The 17,635-nt window shown below is 42.2% G+C and overlaps 1 protein-coding gene across 1 annotated transcript in view; it reads left to right on the forward strand.

The window, feature by feature from the left end:
* The window catches only part of LOC140209606 (gonadotropin-releasing hormone receptor-like), a 29,817-nt gene extending 17,812 nt beyond the window's left edge, over positions 1 to 12,005 (forward strand). The window contains exon 5 of the mRNA XM_072277876.1: positions 11,419 to 12,005. Within this exon, the coding sequence (XP_072133977.1) occupies positions 11,419 to 12,005 (587 nt within the window). The remainder of the gene's footprint in view (positions 1 to 11,418) is intronic.
* Positions 12,006 to 17,635: the final 5,630 nt, after the last annotated feature.

Raw genomic sequence — 17,635 nt, forward strand, 5'->3', positions numbered from 1 at the left:
GCATGCCTTTCATGACTGAACAGTTGCTGGTAAATGTTAGAGAGCTTGAGCACCCACTGGCATACAGGCATATATCCCCAAAGAGGAATATTGTCACTCCTCATCCTGAAAGTACAATGAAGATTTAGTTCTTAATTACTTCAAGAGAAAAAGTCTAAAGGAAAGCCTACAATATATTTGGTGTTACTTGGAGATAGATATCTAGCTAGGCTGGTTAATAAGATGATTAAAAAGGTATAGTATATGGGATATCTCCCTTTATTAACCAATATAAGGGCAAAGAGTTCATGTCAGAATTCTATACAACGTTGCATAGATCACAGTTTGAGTACAGAATACATTCTGGTCATCATAGGGACATAAAACAATACAGCACTGAAACAGGCCCTTTGGCCCATCTAGTTCATGCTGAAACCATTTAAACTGCCTACTCCAATCAACCTGCACCTGGACCAAAGCCCTCCATATTGCCTGAGATCCAGATACCTACCCTTAAGCTTTGAAATCAAGCTGATATGCACCACTTGTGCTGACAGCTCATTCCACACTCTCACCATGCTCTGAGTGAAGAAGTTCCCCTTGAACATTTCGCCTTTCACCCTTAACCCAGGAGGTGGGAGGAGAAGATGGTGGTACGCCTGCGTGTACGCAGCCCTCCAGTGAAAAATGATATCGTATCTGTTAAATAGGGGCCGTGGACAATTCTGATTTGATGGAGAATGGACGTGAAAGCACAGAGGAACATCTGGAGAAATTTCTGAAATGCCCATTCGCTGCTGTCGTTCGCTGTATGATCGGGAATCTTTCGGAGGGTAGGCCTCAAAATCCCCGGCCTTGCCTGCTTTTGGCAACCGAGAAGGAGGTGGAATCGTTCGGACAGAGATGGCGCTCAGTACTCGGTGTCGGAGAGCTGATCAGAGCTCGAAGTTTTCAGATGACTCAGAGTCGGATTATAGTCAGCATGGCAGGGAAAGTTTTTCTTCCTTTTCCCGTCTGCGTGAGATGTGGGACATTTGAGAAACTTTGAACTTTACTGTGCTCATGGACTTCTTCATCAAGTTATGGTATTGTACACTGTTGTAACTATATGTTATAATTATGTGGTTTTGTCAGTTTTTTAAGTCTTAGTCTGTCCTGTGTTTTGTGATATCACACCAGAGGAAATAATGTATCATTTCTTAATGCATGCATTACTAAATGACAATAAAAGAGGACTACGTGTCTTCATAATCCTAACCCATGGTCTCTGGTTGTAGTCCCACTCAGCCTCAATGGAAAAAGTCTGCTTGCCTTTACCCTATCTATACTCCTCATAATTTTGTATAATTCAATGAAATCGCCTCTCCAAGGAATAAAATCCTAACCTACTCAATCTTTCTTTATAACTCTGGCCATCCAGACCTGGCAACATCTTTGTAAATTTTCTCTGTACTCTTTCAACCTTATTTACATCTTTACTGTAGGTAGGAGCTAAAACTGCACAGAATACTCCAAACTATGCCTCAACAACATCTTATGCAACTTTAACATAACATCCCATCTCCTATACTCAATACTTTGATTTCTGAAGGCCAATGTGCCAAAATCAGAACCAGGTTCATTATCATCGGCATGTGTTGTGAAATTTGTTAACTTAGCAGCAGCAGTACAATGCAATTCATGATAATATAGAAAGAAATAAAAAGTCATTTAATTACAGTAAGTATATTTTTTTTATATATATATATATATATATATATATATATATATAGATAGATAGAAAGAGAATAGATTTTAAATGGTGCAAAAACTGAAATAATGCATATTAAAAATTTATCAGGTAAGGTTCCATTGCTTCGGAGAGGGTGCAGAGGAGACTTTCAAAGGTTGTTCTGCTCTTTGGGCAAATGATTTATGTCTTTCTATGTGATTAAGCAAATTCAGCTTTTATTTTACTGAGCAGTTTCTGATGCATTTTAGATTACTTCCTGTGCAGTCATGAAGTAGTAAGTAGAAAAGCACATTGTCTGGCAGAAGGCCAGATGTCTATGTTAGGAGCAAAAGAAGTTTCTATCTAAAGGCATCCTGTTGTTTCCTCAGCAGAAGCACTGCTTGTAAGTTGATGCTATATTGTTTAGAAGTTAATCTGAAGTATCAATAAGATTTTGCTGAAATAGAATGTTATCTTTGAGTTTATTAGACACTAACCTAGTTGCTAATAGTTTTGATAATAATAGGCATCTGTTAGTCTCATGAGACCATGGATTTGCACCTTGGAAGGTTTCCAAGGGTGCAGGCCTGGGCAAGGTTGTATGGAAGACCAGCAGCTGCCCATGCTGCAAGTCTCCCCTCGCCACACCACCGATGTTGTCCAAGGGAAGGGCATTAGGATCCATACAGCTTGGCACCGGTGTAACAGAAACATAGGTGCAGGAGTAGGCCATTCGGCCCTTCGAGCCTGCACCGCCATTTATTATGATCATGGCTGATCATCCAACTCAGAACCCTGCCCCAGCCTTCCTTCCATACCCCCGATCCCCGTAGCCACAAGGGCCATATCTAACTCCCTCTTAACTATAGCCAATGAACTGGCCTCAACTGTTTCCTGTGGCAGAGAATTCCACAGATTCACCATTCTCTGTGTGAAGAAGTTTTTCCTAATCTCGGTCCTAAAAGGCTTCCCCTTTATCCTCAAACTGTGACCCCTCGTTCTGGACTTCCCCAACATCGGGAACAATCCCCCTGCATCTAGCCTGTCCAATCCCTTTAGGATTTTATATGTTTCAATCAGATCCCCCCTCAATCTTCTAAATTCCAACGAGTACAAGCCCAGTTCATCCAGTCTTTCTTCATATGAAAGTCCTGCCATCCCAGGAATCAATCTGGTGAACTTTCTTTGTACTCCCTCTATGGCAAGGATGTCTTTCCTCAGATTAGGGGACCAAAACTGCACACAATACTCCAGGTGTGGTCTCACCAAGGCCTTGTACAACTGCAGTAGTACCTCCCTGCTCCTGTACTCGAATCCTCTTGCTATAAATGCTAGCATACCATTCGCCTTTTTCACCGCCTGCTGTACCTGCATGCCCACTTTCAATGACTGGTGTATAATGACACCCAGGTCTCGTTGCACCTCCCCTTTTCCTAATCAGCCACCATTCAGATAATAATCTGTTTTCCTATTTTTGCCACCAAAGCAGATAACTTCACATTTATCCACATTAAATTGCATCTGCCATGAATTTGCCCACTCACCCAACCTATCCAAGTCACCCTGCATCCTCTTAGCATCCTCCTCACAGCTAACACTGCCGCCCAGCTTCGTGTCATCCGCAAACTTGGAGATGCTGCATTTAATTCCCTCATCCAAGTCATTAATATATATTGTAAACAACTGGGGTCCCAGCACTGAGCCTTGCGGTACCCCACTAGTCACTGCCTGCCATTCTGAAAAGGTCCCGTTTATTCCCACTCTTTGCTTCCTGTCTGCTAACCAATTCTCTATCCACATCAATACCTTACCCCCAATACCGTGTGCTTTAAGTTTGCACACTAATCTCCTGTGTGGGACCTTGTCAAAAGCCTTTTGAAAATCCAAATATACCACATCCACTGGTTCTCCCCTATCCACTCTACTAGTTACATCCTCAAAAGCAATATGTGGTTAAGTGCCTTGCTCAAGGACACAACACCCTGCCTCAGCTAAGGCTGAAACTAGCGACCTTCAGATCACTAGACGAATGCCTTAACCACTTGGCCATGCACCAACACTAATAGTACTAATAGTTTACACATATTATATACCTGTAGTATTTACTTGTCAGAATCTTATAATATTTACCTCCAGGAATCTTAACTAAGTTCTTTTGTGCGTATTGCTTGGATACACCTCCTGTACTCCTTGATGCGGGTTTCCACCATGCATCCCATCTGGCCGATATACGCTGCTCTGTATTCACAGGGAATCCTGTAAACGCCAGCCGACCTGAATCCCTGTGATCCTGACCTGCATAAGCTCCCCAAGGAATCAAGACGATTATGCACGATCTTCCTACAGAATGGCTACAAGGTGAAGGAAGTCACTTGGGCCCAGGAAACCTGACAACAAGGAGGTACCCCTCACTACCGCCTATCTTCCCCATATTTCCATGGTTTCTGAAAGGATCAGCAGGATCCTGAAGAAATACTGTATTATTACCATCCACAAACCCATAAGGAAGGTCAAATCACAGCTTATGCAGGTCAAAGATAACCTGGGGCTCAGATCATCTGGCATTTACAGAATTCCCTGCGAATGAGGAGAGCATATAACGGCCAGGTGGGATGCACCGCAGAAACCTGCATCAAGGTGCACAGGTGGTGTATCCCTTTGGGTTACCTGGAGAAATCAGTAGTAGCAGAACACTGCATTTGCAATGGCCATAGGGTTAACTTCGATGGCTCAGTAGTCTTGTGCTGTGCCAACAGCTTTTCAGATGGCCTGGTAAAGGAAGCCATTGAAATAAAACTAAAGGAAAAGAATTTTAACAAAGATGAAGGTCTCACTCTAGGTGGAATTCGATTGTAAGCAAGGTGGGACAGCGGAAACCTGATTGGATAAGGACTAACCAATCAGAAGGGATGGCCTACAGAGGTATAATATCACCAGACTAGACATGCGCAGGCATCATCCTTGATAAAGGTGGCAGAGTTGTCTTCAACATGTTGGTTATAATTGGCATCTGTACCTGGCTGGAAGAGTTTACTGGTAACTCTTATTAGAATACCATGAACACAATAAAACAAATTGCTTGCTTCTGCATCTTGCATTGTCTATGAGTTCTTGTGGCAATCCTTCATGTGTAATACAAATGATAGGTTGTGATAAAAATAACAGTTATCATTCTGGTTCGTCATTCTAAGATTGGGAACATTTACAAAATTGTAGTAGGCTCCAGCACGGTGGATGAGAAGATCTGAGAGAGGAACCTTGAGAACAAGCCAAGAATAATATCCCCAGAAAAACAAACAATTTTGTTGTAAAAGCTGATTAATTCTGATTTATAAGTGAACAAACGAGACAAAATTTGTTTCAGGTGCTACAACTTCCCTGAAGTCATCTGCAAATTCTATAAAGTGCATTTGCAATGATTCCAATCATAACTCAAAGGTGTAATGAAATCGATTACTGTCGTTGAAGTGCAACAGAACACGGCTTCTACTCGGCTGTGAAGATGGCTTGTTAGATGTAAGAAATAGATAGAGTCACTGTGAAAAGGAGGCAACAATAAAATCGTGGGCAATAGTCAAAGACTAATACCCCAGTATTCCAGGTCTTCCTCTCAGTCTCTGCAAGAGAAGAAGTTGCAACTATCCAGGTGGAAAGATAGACACAGAACTCAATTTCCTGAGGCAAATGTCAAGTCATAGGTAAACGACGAAGACCAAAGAGCTGAAGTGCCATTAAAGCTAACTAAACTTTAAGGGACTAGTTTTTATAGCATTCTAAAATAGGAATGTTATGAATTAGAACATTAAAAAGGTTCAAAGTAAATGTTATTATCAGAGTACATATATGTCACCATGTATAACCCTGAGATGCATTTTCCTGCTAGTAACTATAACAGGATCAATGAAAGATCAACTGGAGCACAATACAAATATAAATAAATAACAAGAAAAAGAGTCCTTAAAGTGAGATCATTTGTTGTGGGAACATCTCAATGGATGGGCAAGTAAGTGTAGTTATCCCCTTTTGATCAAGAGCCTGATGATTGAGGGGTGGTAACTGTTCTTGACTCGGGTAGTGTGAGTCCTGAGGCTCTTGTACCTTCTACCTGATGGCAGAAGCAAAAAAAGAGAATTTCAAAGGTAACACAATGACTTCTAATGCAGTATTAAAACTTACACTACTCAACTCTGAGAAGATGCATAGCGTATTATCAATCCAAAAACATGTTTCTAAATCGATCACTATCCACAAAATTTGGCTCTGATTACGTGCCACAAATTGATTAACTGAAAATGAGCACAATGCCTTCCTGCAAAGAATGCAAGCATGCAGAGGTATCCATGATCACTGAAAGAGGATTTTCTCATCAGAGGTCATTCCAACTTGGATCCCCACAGACTCCCTCAGCTGTATCAATTACATGTTTCCATTTGACTTTCAGTAAGGACTGTAATACACCACTCCGTTCCCTGAATCTTATCCCCAACTCATTATATAAAAATAGAAAATGTTGGAGACATCTTAAAAAGGCAATGCTTCAAGAAGACTACATCCATCAATAAGACACTCACCTCTTCTCATGCCTTCTTCTCATTGCTACCATCAGGGAGAAGGTACAGGGCCTGAAGACACACACTCAGCATTTTAGGGACAGCTTCTTCCCTCCACAAAGAGATTTCTAAACAGTCGAGAACACATGTACACTGCCTCGTTATTTTGCTCCCTTCTTCGCTACTTATTATTTTATATTATTATAATTTATAGTAAAGTTTTTTTATGCATTGCACTGTACTGTTGACACAAAAAAAATTTCATGACATCATATGTCAGTGATTCTGAAATTCTGGAGACAGCCAGCAGGCCAAACAAGGCTGATGACCTTTCATCAGATATAGTCAGAAAGGTCATCAACCTGAAACATTAACTGTTTCTCTCTCCATAGATGCCGAGAAATTCGAGCATTTTCAACATCTGCAATGTTTTGCTCTTTCATTACCCTCGTCCTCACCTTCCATCTCACCAGCTTACATCATCAACAAATCATCCCGCACCATCTCCTTACACATTGTCCTCTCTTGCTGTTCTGAAGTGACCATCGCTTCCATATCATTCTGGTGAGTTCACTCTTTCATCATCCTAACCACATCCCTTCACACAGACTCTCCCAACAAATACAAATGATACAACCCCTTTAGTTTCCTCCTCCCACCATCCAAGACCAAACTTTTCTTGAAGCCCATGTGAAACTGAATCATCTGCACTTTTAGTATTTTGTATTTTCTATTAACAAAGTTCCAAGTAAATTTATTATTAAAATACACATACATCAGTATATACAACCCAGAGATACTTTTTCTTATGTGCAATCACAGTAAATACCTATGCTTATTTGTCTCAAATATCAATATTTACATTGCCTTCAAGACTGAGAAAATCATGGTTTTCCTAAATAATTGTTACATTTTTCTGATTCCAGAGGATTACTCACAATTGCATAAGTTCATGTACCGTTGATATTATTATCCATACACTTCTAAAGGATCAGAATGTGAGACTACACTAAACTGTGACACAATGTAATAGTTCCTTCTTGATTCTCGGAATATTTATATACAGTTGAATTCGAGAATTGGAAGGCAAGATCAAAAATTTTAACCATCTCAAACCCTCACTTCAAAGGAATGATTCTCCAGTGCTAAGAACTCTCTCTATTGCGACAGATTATCCAAATTACTGTACTCACTTCTACAGATTGAGGCAAGCAAGGCTACCCACCCCACCAACCCAATATTCTAACAATTCTTGCAAAAGCACCATTGAGGGAGTCCTGACCAGCTGAATCACCATCTAGTACGGGAAATGCAAGGCATCTGAGCACAAGACCCTATAAAGGATTGAGGGGTCTGCTGAGATGACCATCAGGGGGGTCCCTCCTCCAGCCATCCAAGACAATTATGCAGGACCTTTAGCATTGTCAAGAATTCATCCCATCCATCCATCAATCTCTTTGAACCCCCTACCATCAGGCAGGAGGTGTATTGGGGGGGGCAGTGCTGGGAGCGAACCCAAATGCAAGACACAGACACTGACGTACTAGGAACAGGACTAGGACTAGAGTTAAGCAATCAAGGGAAGTGGGGAAGAAAGGACGCTGGACATGACACAGGCCCTGGACGAGACAAGCATACAGGGCCTGGGCTAGGACTTGACTAGGATAGCAGAACCAGGACATGGAACTGGGAACTGGGAGTCTGGGCTTCTACTCCGAGCCAGAGACTGGTCAAGGACCCAGAACCTGGGTCTATACTCAGGCTCGGACCCCAGAACTAGGCGAGGACATGACGGGGCTACAGGACGTGGTGTGGCTACAGGACGGGACAAGAGACTCCAGGACAGGACGAGGGAACTCCAGCCCAGGGCAAGAAATCTCCAGCACAGGGCTGGGCAAAGTACACCTGGGCTGGGCGAGGCATACAGACAAGACGAGAACACAAAACCATGGCTTGGGCAGGACAAGGTTCTTGGACGAGGCTAGGACTGGACAAGACCCCAAAGGCTTGACTTGGTCGGGGGAGGGACAGGAACGCAGGGACATGGAACACAGAGCCGGGCCCCCTCCTTGGAAACAGGACGTAGGGCCAGGACTCATACACAGAATGCTGAACATGACAAGACAGTTCCCAACACTAGGTAGCGGCAAACGGCCAGCCCTACCTAGCAAAGGCATGCACACAGAGACAGTTCAAAACTACTACAGACAGTTCCTTATCTTGCTCCGGCAGTTGAACTTGACAGCAGTGCAGACAAGGCTGGGAACAGGAACAGGAACAATCCAGCAACTGAACCTGACCCAAGGAGCTATTTATGTAGCCAGCCCAAAATGTGAATCAGCTGCCTCAGTTAGAGCACCCAACAGAAAAAAGGGAAAACCAGAAAACCTGGAATAAGGAATGACCGGACCGTGAACCTGAATCTGGACTTCACAGACTGGACCATGACAGGAGGTACCATAGCATGAGGACAAGGACTGTTAGAATGGGAAAACAACTTCTTACCCCGAGGCCATGAAACCTCTGAGTTCCCTGCCATCACACAGGTCATGAAGCGCCAGTAGCGTAACACTTTACTTTTTAACTCATGTCATATATGCACTTTATGCTAAATGTCAATCTTCTGGAATGTATCCTATTATTTGTTAATTTATTTGTGGCAATATTACTTTATGTGTTGAGTGTGAGTTATATGTACTATGTTGTACACCTTGGTCCACAGGAATGTTCATTTGATTGGATGTATACATGTACACAGTCAATGACAATAAACTTCAACTTGAATTGGTATCAAGATCAGCACTATCCCCTCCACTAGGCTCTTGCCTGGAGAAAATTGCATATCCTGATTGCTGTAGAATAGCCAAAGGGTTATTCAATATGATGAACACATCAAAGTTCAAAGTAAGTGTTTTATCAAAGTACATACATGTCTCCATATACAACCCTGAGTTTCATTTTCTTGTGGGCATAATCAATAACTCTATAGGATAATAACCATGTTGATGTGCTCAATGGTGACAGGGCTTTAGCCATGATGGACTGGGCCATATCCAGTATTTTTGTAAGATTTTCTGTTCAAGGGCATCAATGTTTCCATACCAGTTTGTGATGCAGCAAGTCAATATACTCTCCACCAAACATCTACAGAGCTGATGAGTTAATAAACTTCCCTTAGCGGGCAAGCCATAGCATCCCAAGATCCAATAAGCACTTGTACAGTAGTTACGTAATGATGCTAATATATCAAAACCACATAAACATCATTCATAGAGGTATTACAGAAAAATTGGTGGCAGTTCATGAAGGTAAAGGATCAAGTATTTTCTCATCTTCTCTTTCATAAGGAAATAAGATACTAAATCAAAGAGACAGATTCTTTCTTAAAAGTGGAAAGTGAGGTGAGAAGGTGGAAAGTCCCAAGATACTAAGCACTGGAGATTCTGGAGATGCTGCAAACCTTAAGCAACACATACAAAATTATGGAGGAACTCAACAAGTCAGGCAGCATCTGAAGAGACAGAAAAAAAACAATCAATGTTTTTAGCCAAGACCCTTCAGAATCAGAATCATGTTTAATATCACCGGCATATGTTGTGAAATTTGTTAACTTAGCGGCAGTGTTACAATGGAACACATAATAAGTAGAGAATAAACAAACAAACAAACAAATACATACATTGAAGTATATGTACAATATATAAACATAAAATGGTTAGTTTAAAAATAGTAGTGCAAAAACAGAAATAATAAAAGAGGTAGTGTTCATGGGTTCAATATCTATTTAGAAATCAGGTGGCAGAGGGGAAGAAGCTGTTCCTGAATCACTAAGTGTGTACCATCGTGCTTCTCTGCCTCCTTGCTGAGGGTAACAATGAGAAGAGGGCATGTCCTGGGTGGTCGGGGTCCTTAATAACAGACACCGCTTTTCCGAAGCACCACTCCTTAAAGATGCCTTGGATACTACAGAAGCTGGTACCCATGATGAAGCTAACTAATTGTACAACTTTCTGTAGCTTCTTTCAATCCTGCACAGTAGCCCCTCTATACCAGACGGTGATACGGCCTGTCAGAATGCTCTCCACAGTACATCGGTAGAAGTTTCCAAGTGTTTAGGTGACAAACCAAATCTCCTCAAACTCCTAATGAAATATGGCCACTGTCTTGGCTTCTTTATAGCTGCATAGATACATTATTTAGGGGCTCAGTTGCTAACGATTTTTGTCAGTAGTATAACAATTAAACAGAGGATGATCAAGTGGCCAGTATTGGAGGGGCGCAGATATTTCAGGCAGTTGTAGGTCTGAAGAAGTTTATGAGGGAACCTCAATGGTGTTACATTTAAAAGATGGCTTCCCATGTGACATCAAAAACATGTGCAAACATCAGCAATGGACCATAGCCCAGTTGTTATCCACTTCAGCAAATTTAGCTCAGAGCTCCTCCTTCAACCACACACCGTGCAATGAATGGCCAAAAATTAATATACAGTAGGTACTTGGTTGGGATCCTCTGGCCCACAAGACTAAGAAACCACTGCTATATGAGGAGAGCATCAGCAATTAAGTCCAGCAGGTTTGGTTGTGCTGGTGCAGCCATCACTAAGTAATTAGATTGTTTCAAACCCCACTCTTAGTGTTTTTGCACTTTGTTAGAAATCTGTTGCAAGGTTAGCACATCTAACTTCCTCAATTTCTGCTTTTATTTTGATGTTTTTCAGTTGCTCTGCAAGTTATACCATACCTCTGGCCACTTAATAATTCTAAACTTCACTGAAATGCTCAGGAGCAGGTCAGAAGGCTTTGGCTTAAGATTTCTTTTCCACTGTCCCAGTAAAGAAGCACAAAAACTTACAATCAATCAATGTTTATTCAATTTGCGTTTTAATGGCTACTTCAAGATTTTGTTTAGTTAGTAAATTAATAGTTTTTTTTAATAATTCTTAAAATAATTTTGATGCTAAGAAAACAAATGCCGGCCTATTCAAAACATCTTAATGCTGTGTTTCTAAAGAGTTTTAAGGTTGCCCACAGATATTAAAATGTAACAGTACTAACTTGGTCCATCGTAACCATACCAGTTCTTAACATTGCAGTAGCCATTCCATCTAACACTTTCTTCCGTGTTTCACGGTCCAGCACATTCCTTAGTGTTTCACTTTTTAAAATTGTTTGTAAGCAACCTTCTTACACAACACCTCAGAGCAGCAAACTCAAGAGCAACAATTGTTCAATTGTTCTGCCCAAGACCACAAGAAACTGCGACACAGGTATGTGTTCCTCTACCTCGACGACATCCTCATCTTCTCCAAGAACCCCCAAGACCATGACTATCACGTCTATTCAGTCCTTCAGCGCCTCCTTGAAAACCAACTCTACTGCAAATTAGGGAAATTACAGTTCTACACCCCCGTCATTTCCTTCCTGGGTTACGACCTTTCACCCCAAGGCATAATCATAGACCCAGAGAAAGTTCCCGCTGTAATTGAGTGGCCTCGAGTGCACGCCCTCAAACAGCTGCAGTACTTCTTGGGCTTCTCTGACCCAGCCTCTACCGTAGCTTTATCAGAAACTACTCCTCTCACCTCACTCATCGAGTCACCTGCCTCGCAGATAAACTGGTTTGCAGCTGCTGCCCACGCTTTCAAGGAGCTGAAGAGATGCTCCACCGCCACTCCTAGTCCCCGCCATCCAAACCCCTTTGGACCTTTAGTGGTAGAAGAGGAAGCATTTGATGCGGGAGCTGGGGCTATCGTCTCCCAGTGAGGAGTAGACAGGAAGAGACATCTTTGTGCTTTCTTACAAAAGTTCAACTCTACACAGCACCATTATGGAGTAGGAGACAGGGAGCTGCTTGCTATGAAATGGGCCTTGGGAGAATAGTCATATTGGCTCATGGGAAACACCAAGAACTTCCTGATCTGGACTGACCACCCGAACCTCATAACCATACAACAGAACCACCAACTCGATTAGGCTCGCTGGGCCCTCTTCTTTAAACAGCTCTATTTCCATCTTTAATATCTTTATTTTTCCCTTCCAGGGTTCTTTTGAAGAACCTGACCTGGAGTTACACGCTGACTACAGTTCTTTGCGGGAATGTGACCCGCTCTCGGGGTTTCATAACCGGCTGTTGTTGTTCATCACGCCAAGGGTTCGGCCTACGAGTCCAGCTCAGCTTTGGGGGCCTAGGACTTCAGGGCTCTGGAGACAGGCGGATCAAAGATCAGTGTCATGGCAGGAGACCCGTGTGACATCAAGGGTGTCGTAATATCTACGGCAGTGTGCCCAGATCTTCGGGCACAGAGCTCGAATATAAAAGTGACATAACGGGCTTTTATCATCATAAACCAGCGAGTTGTTATGTCTCCCCACTTGCTGTGAAAATGGAGACATCTCTTTCTCCCTTATGAGGGAGAGAGAGGGCCTGTGGTATGTCAAATATCGGGTGAAACAGGTCTTTGTGGTGACTGCAAGTCTGTGTCTTTACTGTTGCCTTGCTCACGCTTGAGTGCTCGATGGCGGGTGCACTTTATTTTTGCTGGTGGGGGGAGGGGGGATTGTTGCTTTCTGCCGCTTATGCACGGGAGGGAAGCTGGGGGGACTTTGGGGTTCTAACATTTAACTGTTGTTCATTCTTTGGGGCGCTCCTCTGCTTTCATGGATGATTGCTCATCAGAGTACCACTGGACCTATCTAGATCATCCTGAGCTTTTGGAGTCCAGCCACAGGGGCAGAGGGCTGTGAGCCCTACAGATGCAGGTCCCCTCCCAGTCTCCACCCAGCTGAAAGGATTCACCTGCTGCTCATTCCAGACTCATCACCTGCAGCCTATTTAAACCCAGCTCTCATTCACAGTCCTTGCTTGCTCATCGAAACAGCTGGCCTCAATTAGTTGATCTTCAACCAGCCTTCATTCTCCCTGCCTAAACTTTATCTTTTTGCCTGTTGTGTTTAGCTTCTGGTCTCTCTTGTTTTGTAGCCCCTCACAGCTTGTTATTTTGTGTTCTGTTATAAAGTATTGCTTACTGATAAATCATCTTCGCTGCTCTGCATTTTGATCAAGCATTTCCGCACAAAATATTACCGGTGACTTGGATGGAAGACCATGGAGGAAGGGGGAGGGGGAGGAGCACTAGAGGGAGGCGATAGGCAGGGAAGGAGATGAAGTAAGAGAGGGAAAGAAGAATGGGGAATGGTGAAGGATTTGGGCGGCGGACAATTACCGGAAGTTTGAGAAATCAACGTTCATGCCATCAGGCTACCCAGACAGAATATAAGGTGTTGCTACAGCACCGCCCTTTGATGCCCCTCTCCCTTCCCCTTCTTCGATGGTCTTCTATCCTCTCCTATCAGATTCTCCCTCCTTCAGTCCTTTATCTCTTTCACCAATCAACTTCCCAGCTCTTTACTTCACCCCCTCCCCCTCCCAGTTTCACCTATCACCTGCCAACTTGTACTTCTTTTTCCCTACCCCCCCACCTTCTTACTCTGACTTCTCCACTTCCTTTCCAGTCCTGAAGAAGAGTCTCAGCCTGAATCTTCGACTGTTTACTCTTTTCCACAGATGCTGCCTGACACGCCAAGCTCATCCAGCATTTTGAAGGTGTTGTTTTGGATTTCCAGCATCTGTAGACTTTCTTGTGCTTATGATTATACAAAAACAAACTATTGACATATTAAATTTAACCTTGTCACTGTTACTATACCCAAATGTTTAAAATTTTAGTTGACTGCCTATAAAGGTACCAGAGCAAAAATTGTTGATTTATTATTAATTGGCGTCAACACGGGAGTCTTTGATAACAGTACAGAGTTTAAGAGAAGAAGGTACAAATGTTAAATTGGAAACAAAAATAGAAAGTGCTGGAAATAGACAGCAGGTGGAACAGATTACAGAAAGGAAAAGTCTAGTTAGCATTTTATATGGCGACCTTTCGCGAAAGGGCATGAGCGACTTCAAGCAGCTGCAGAAGTGGAGGTGACAGAGAAATAACTCCAGGTAGATGAATGCAACTGGGAAGGAAAACCAGAGAGAGAAAGCTAAAAAAATCCTGAGTGAGTGTCCATAGTAGAGAGGGGAAGTGTTTCAAAATGTTAAGGGTGGGAACACACTGAATAATTTGTGAGAATTCTCTTGGGAAGGGGAAAGAAAAATGAAAAAAAATGGCAAAACTAGTGATGTCCCTATATATGGAGATATAGGTAGGGACATAGTTTAACAGCTAAAGTAGAAATCTATTCATTAATTCAGAATGCTCTGGAATTTGGTGGTGCAGATATTTTGGACTTTGGATATTATTCCTGGTAATATACTGGCACATTTTTATTCAGATTTTTTAAACTGTTCCACAACAATATAAAAAATTCTCCAATGACCCCTGTAAGAAGGGCGAGTCACCGGTAAGCTTAAGAGGAGCTGAGGAGCCAGGGCTCTGGTGAGCACCAGAATTGGGGTCCCAGTGTGTTTGCTGGGACCAACTGAACTGTGGTCCTGGTGAGTTCATAGGGAGCACCGAAGCCGGAGTCCTTATGAGATACTTCCATTTAAAATTTACCTTTTTTTGCTCTTCAGTATTCTTCTGTCCTCTCTATTTATGGCTCTTATCTTTGAAATTTGAGCTGATAAACCTGCAACAAGCCAACAGACTCCTAAAACCATCTCCTTCACTGTTGTTCTATTTTCTTACTGGCTGCAAACTCATTTGATATGCCAGCATTGCCTCCTCTCCTTTCTCTCACCTTTCATTAGCTTTCACATCTCTGTTCTCTGTCATTTCCATAATTCACCATGTAATATTAACAGCCTTTACTGTTCTATTTTTCGTTCCCCAGAGCAATTGTCTTCCATCACCCTTTCTTCCAGATGGCCACTCTGTAGAACCACAGACGTAATTTTCTCCTCCCGCCAGTGGCCATGTCGTAAATGTTCCTTCTTATTAGAAGAACAGTTTCTAAGAATTTTCTTTCAATTCAATATCCTGTTCTCAAAGTCCACAACTGCACTGATGAGGCCAAACCAATATCAGCAAATCTACATATAAATATAGCAAACCTCTGCAAATGTTCTGTTGAGAGTGTTCTAACTGGTTGCATCAAAGCCTGGTGTGGAGGGGCCACTGCACAGGACTGAAAAAGGTTGCAGAGGGTTGTAAACTCAGCCATCTTCATCATGGGCACAGCCCTCCCCTCCATCAAGGACAAATTCAAAAGGCAATGTCTCAGAAAGGCAGCATCCATCTGTGAGGACCCCCATAACCCAAGACATGTCCTCTTCTCATCACTACCATCAGAGAGGAGATACAGGATCCTGAAGACAGACACTCAACCAGTTAGGGACAGCTTCTTCCCCTCCGCCATCAGATTTCTGAATGGACAATAAACCCATGAACACGGCCTCACCAGGACGAGAAAATCTGCAGCCTCACCATTTATTTGCTCTCTCTTTGCAGTACTTTAAAGATTTTATTTATTTCTTATTGTAATTTATAGAATATTTTATGTATTGCGCTGGACTGCTGTGAAAAACCAACTTTCATGACACATGTCAACGATAATAAACCAGATTCTGATTCTGAGTTGGTCACTTTCTCAAATAGAACTATTCTGCCTTTGGCACAATCCACTTTCCACCTTTTCCCCATCTCACACCAGGAAGCCACTGTATCAGTTTACTTTCCCATTCACAGCCTGATTTTCCTGCAGTCGAACGCTATAGACCTTCAGCCAGCCCTGAAATGGAGCAGGGATGGTATTTCACCTTTCTGTTTGAATCTCCCTTTGTCCTAATGCAGACTCTAACAATGCGGAAACATCTTGCCATTTTTCTATCTGCTTCTTACCCAATTTTTCATCTTAACTCTTCTAGCTTGAAACTGTTGCTCTATTCTTTTTATGTCCTGGTTTAATTGCATTCATTATAAATTGACCGGAGGATTTGATGCATCTACTAAGCCTGAATGAGATGATTAAAACCTCTTTTTTGACATAGTGAGGAAGGAACTTTAGTCATAGCCTTCAACTGTTTAGCCCAGGATGGTGTCTTCGTTGCTAGGGTTTTCTTATGGTCTGTAATCAGCACACTGTTATCCAGTGTGGATCTAACTGCATAGGATATTTGGGAACTATCCAAATGGTTTACAGAAGCTGAAAGAAAGGAGTTTCTAAAGAGCTACAAAATTACTATCAACTAATGGATAGAATATCTACATTTAATAAATAACTAGGATGCCTAAGACTACTGCAGAGTACTATATTTGTCAACATGGAATGGAGAGCGAGTTGTAAATCTAGCAGAGGCAAAGAACATTGGGAATGGTGAAGGGTAAGCACCACGATGAGAGGGAAGTGCAGGTCCAGACACACCCAGCCCTGAGACACCAAGCAAGGTCATTCAATTGCAAACAATGGCTTATTTATCACTACAGATTGTTTCTCTGGTTCTTCCCACTCCCTCCCCTCTCCCTGCCCCCTTCCTACTCTCAGTTCACAATAGAGACCCATATCAGAATCAGGTTTATCATCACGTATGTCGTAAAATCTGTTTTTTTATGGCAGCAGTATGATGCAATACATAAAATTACTACAGTACATGCAAAAGTCTTAGGCACCTGAGCTATCTATGTGGCTGTCACATATATACAGCGAGGGTGCCAAAGACTTTTGCACAGTACAGTATATATAACCAAATGAAACAACTTTCCTCCGGACCACAATGCACTCGCAAATCATGTATCTCACACCGCACAGAAACAAAATAATACCACAAATACTGTATGACAATAAAATATAATTCAAAGTGCAGGTAGTGCACAACACAGGTAAACAGTAAACAGCTCGTTGTCCTAGTGACGAGACCTCAGTGGAGGCAAGACTTTTGTGAAATTTGTTGTTTTGTGGTAGCAGTACAGTGCATACAGCTGGAGCAAAAATAGCAGCATATTTTTGTTGTTATGCACTGATATTCAATCAGATGATTCAGCCAGATATAGAGCCTTCATTCTAATATAAAATTATCTGCACAATAATGAAAAAGCAACTATTAGCGTGAACATTTTACATTGCCATCCACTGTACTGCATTCTTTGAAGTATTTGAGAATCTTGCCTTGCAAATTCAGAAGGGTCTCCCTCTCTTTAATGGATACAATCTCCTAGGCAATATGGAATTTTTAGTGAATTTTATGAAAAATCCAAAAGGATATCACTAAAGGCTGATTTATACTTGTGTGTTCTAGCTTGCGCCGTAGCCTACGCAAGTGGGCTATGCTGTTGTGAGCATTTATACTTGTGCGTTGATGTGTCTGCGTCGCTCTGCAATTCATCGCCAAAACGCTAGTTGGCGGTGGGGTTTCTATGCCACTGTGTTGAGTTTTTTCATGTTGAAACTCAACATGA

This window comes from Mobula birostris, chromosome 14 (genome assembly GCF_030028105.1).
Source record: "Mobula birostris isolate sMobBir1 chromosome 14, sMobBir1.hap1, whole genome shotgun sequence".
Classification (NCBI taxonomy): Eukaryota; Metazoa; Chordata; class Chondrichthyes; order Myliobatiformes; family Myliobatidae; genus Mobula; species Mobula birostris.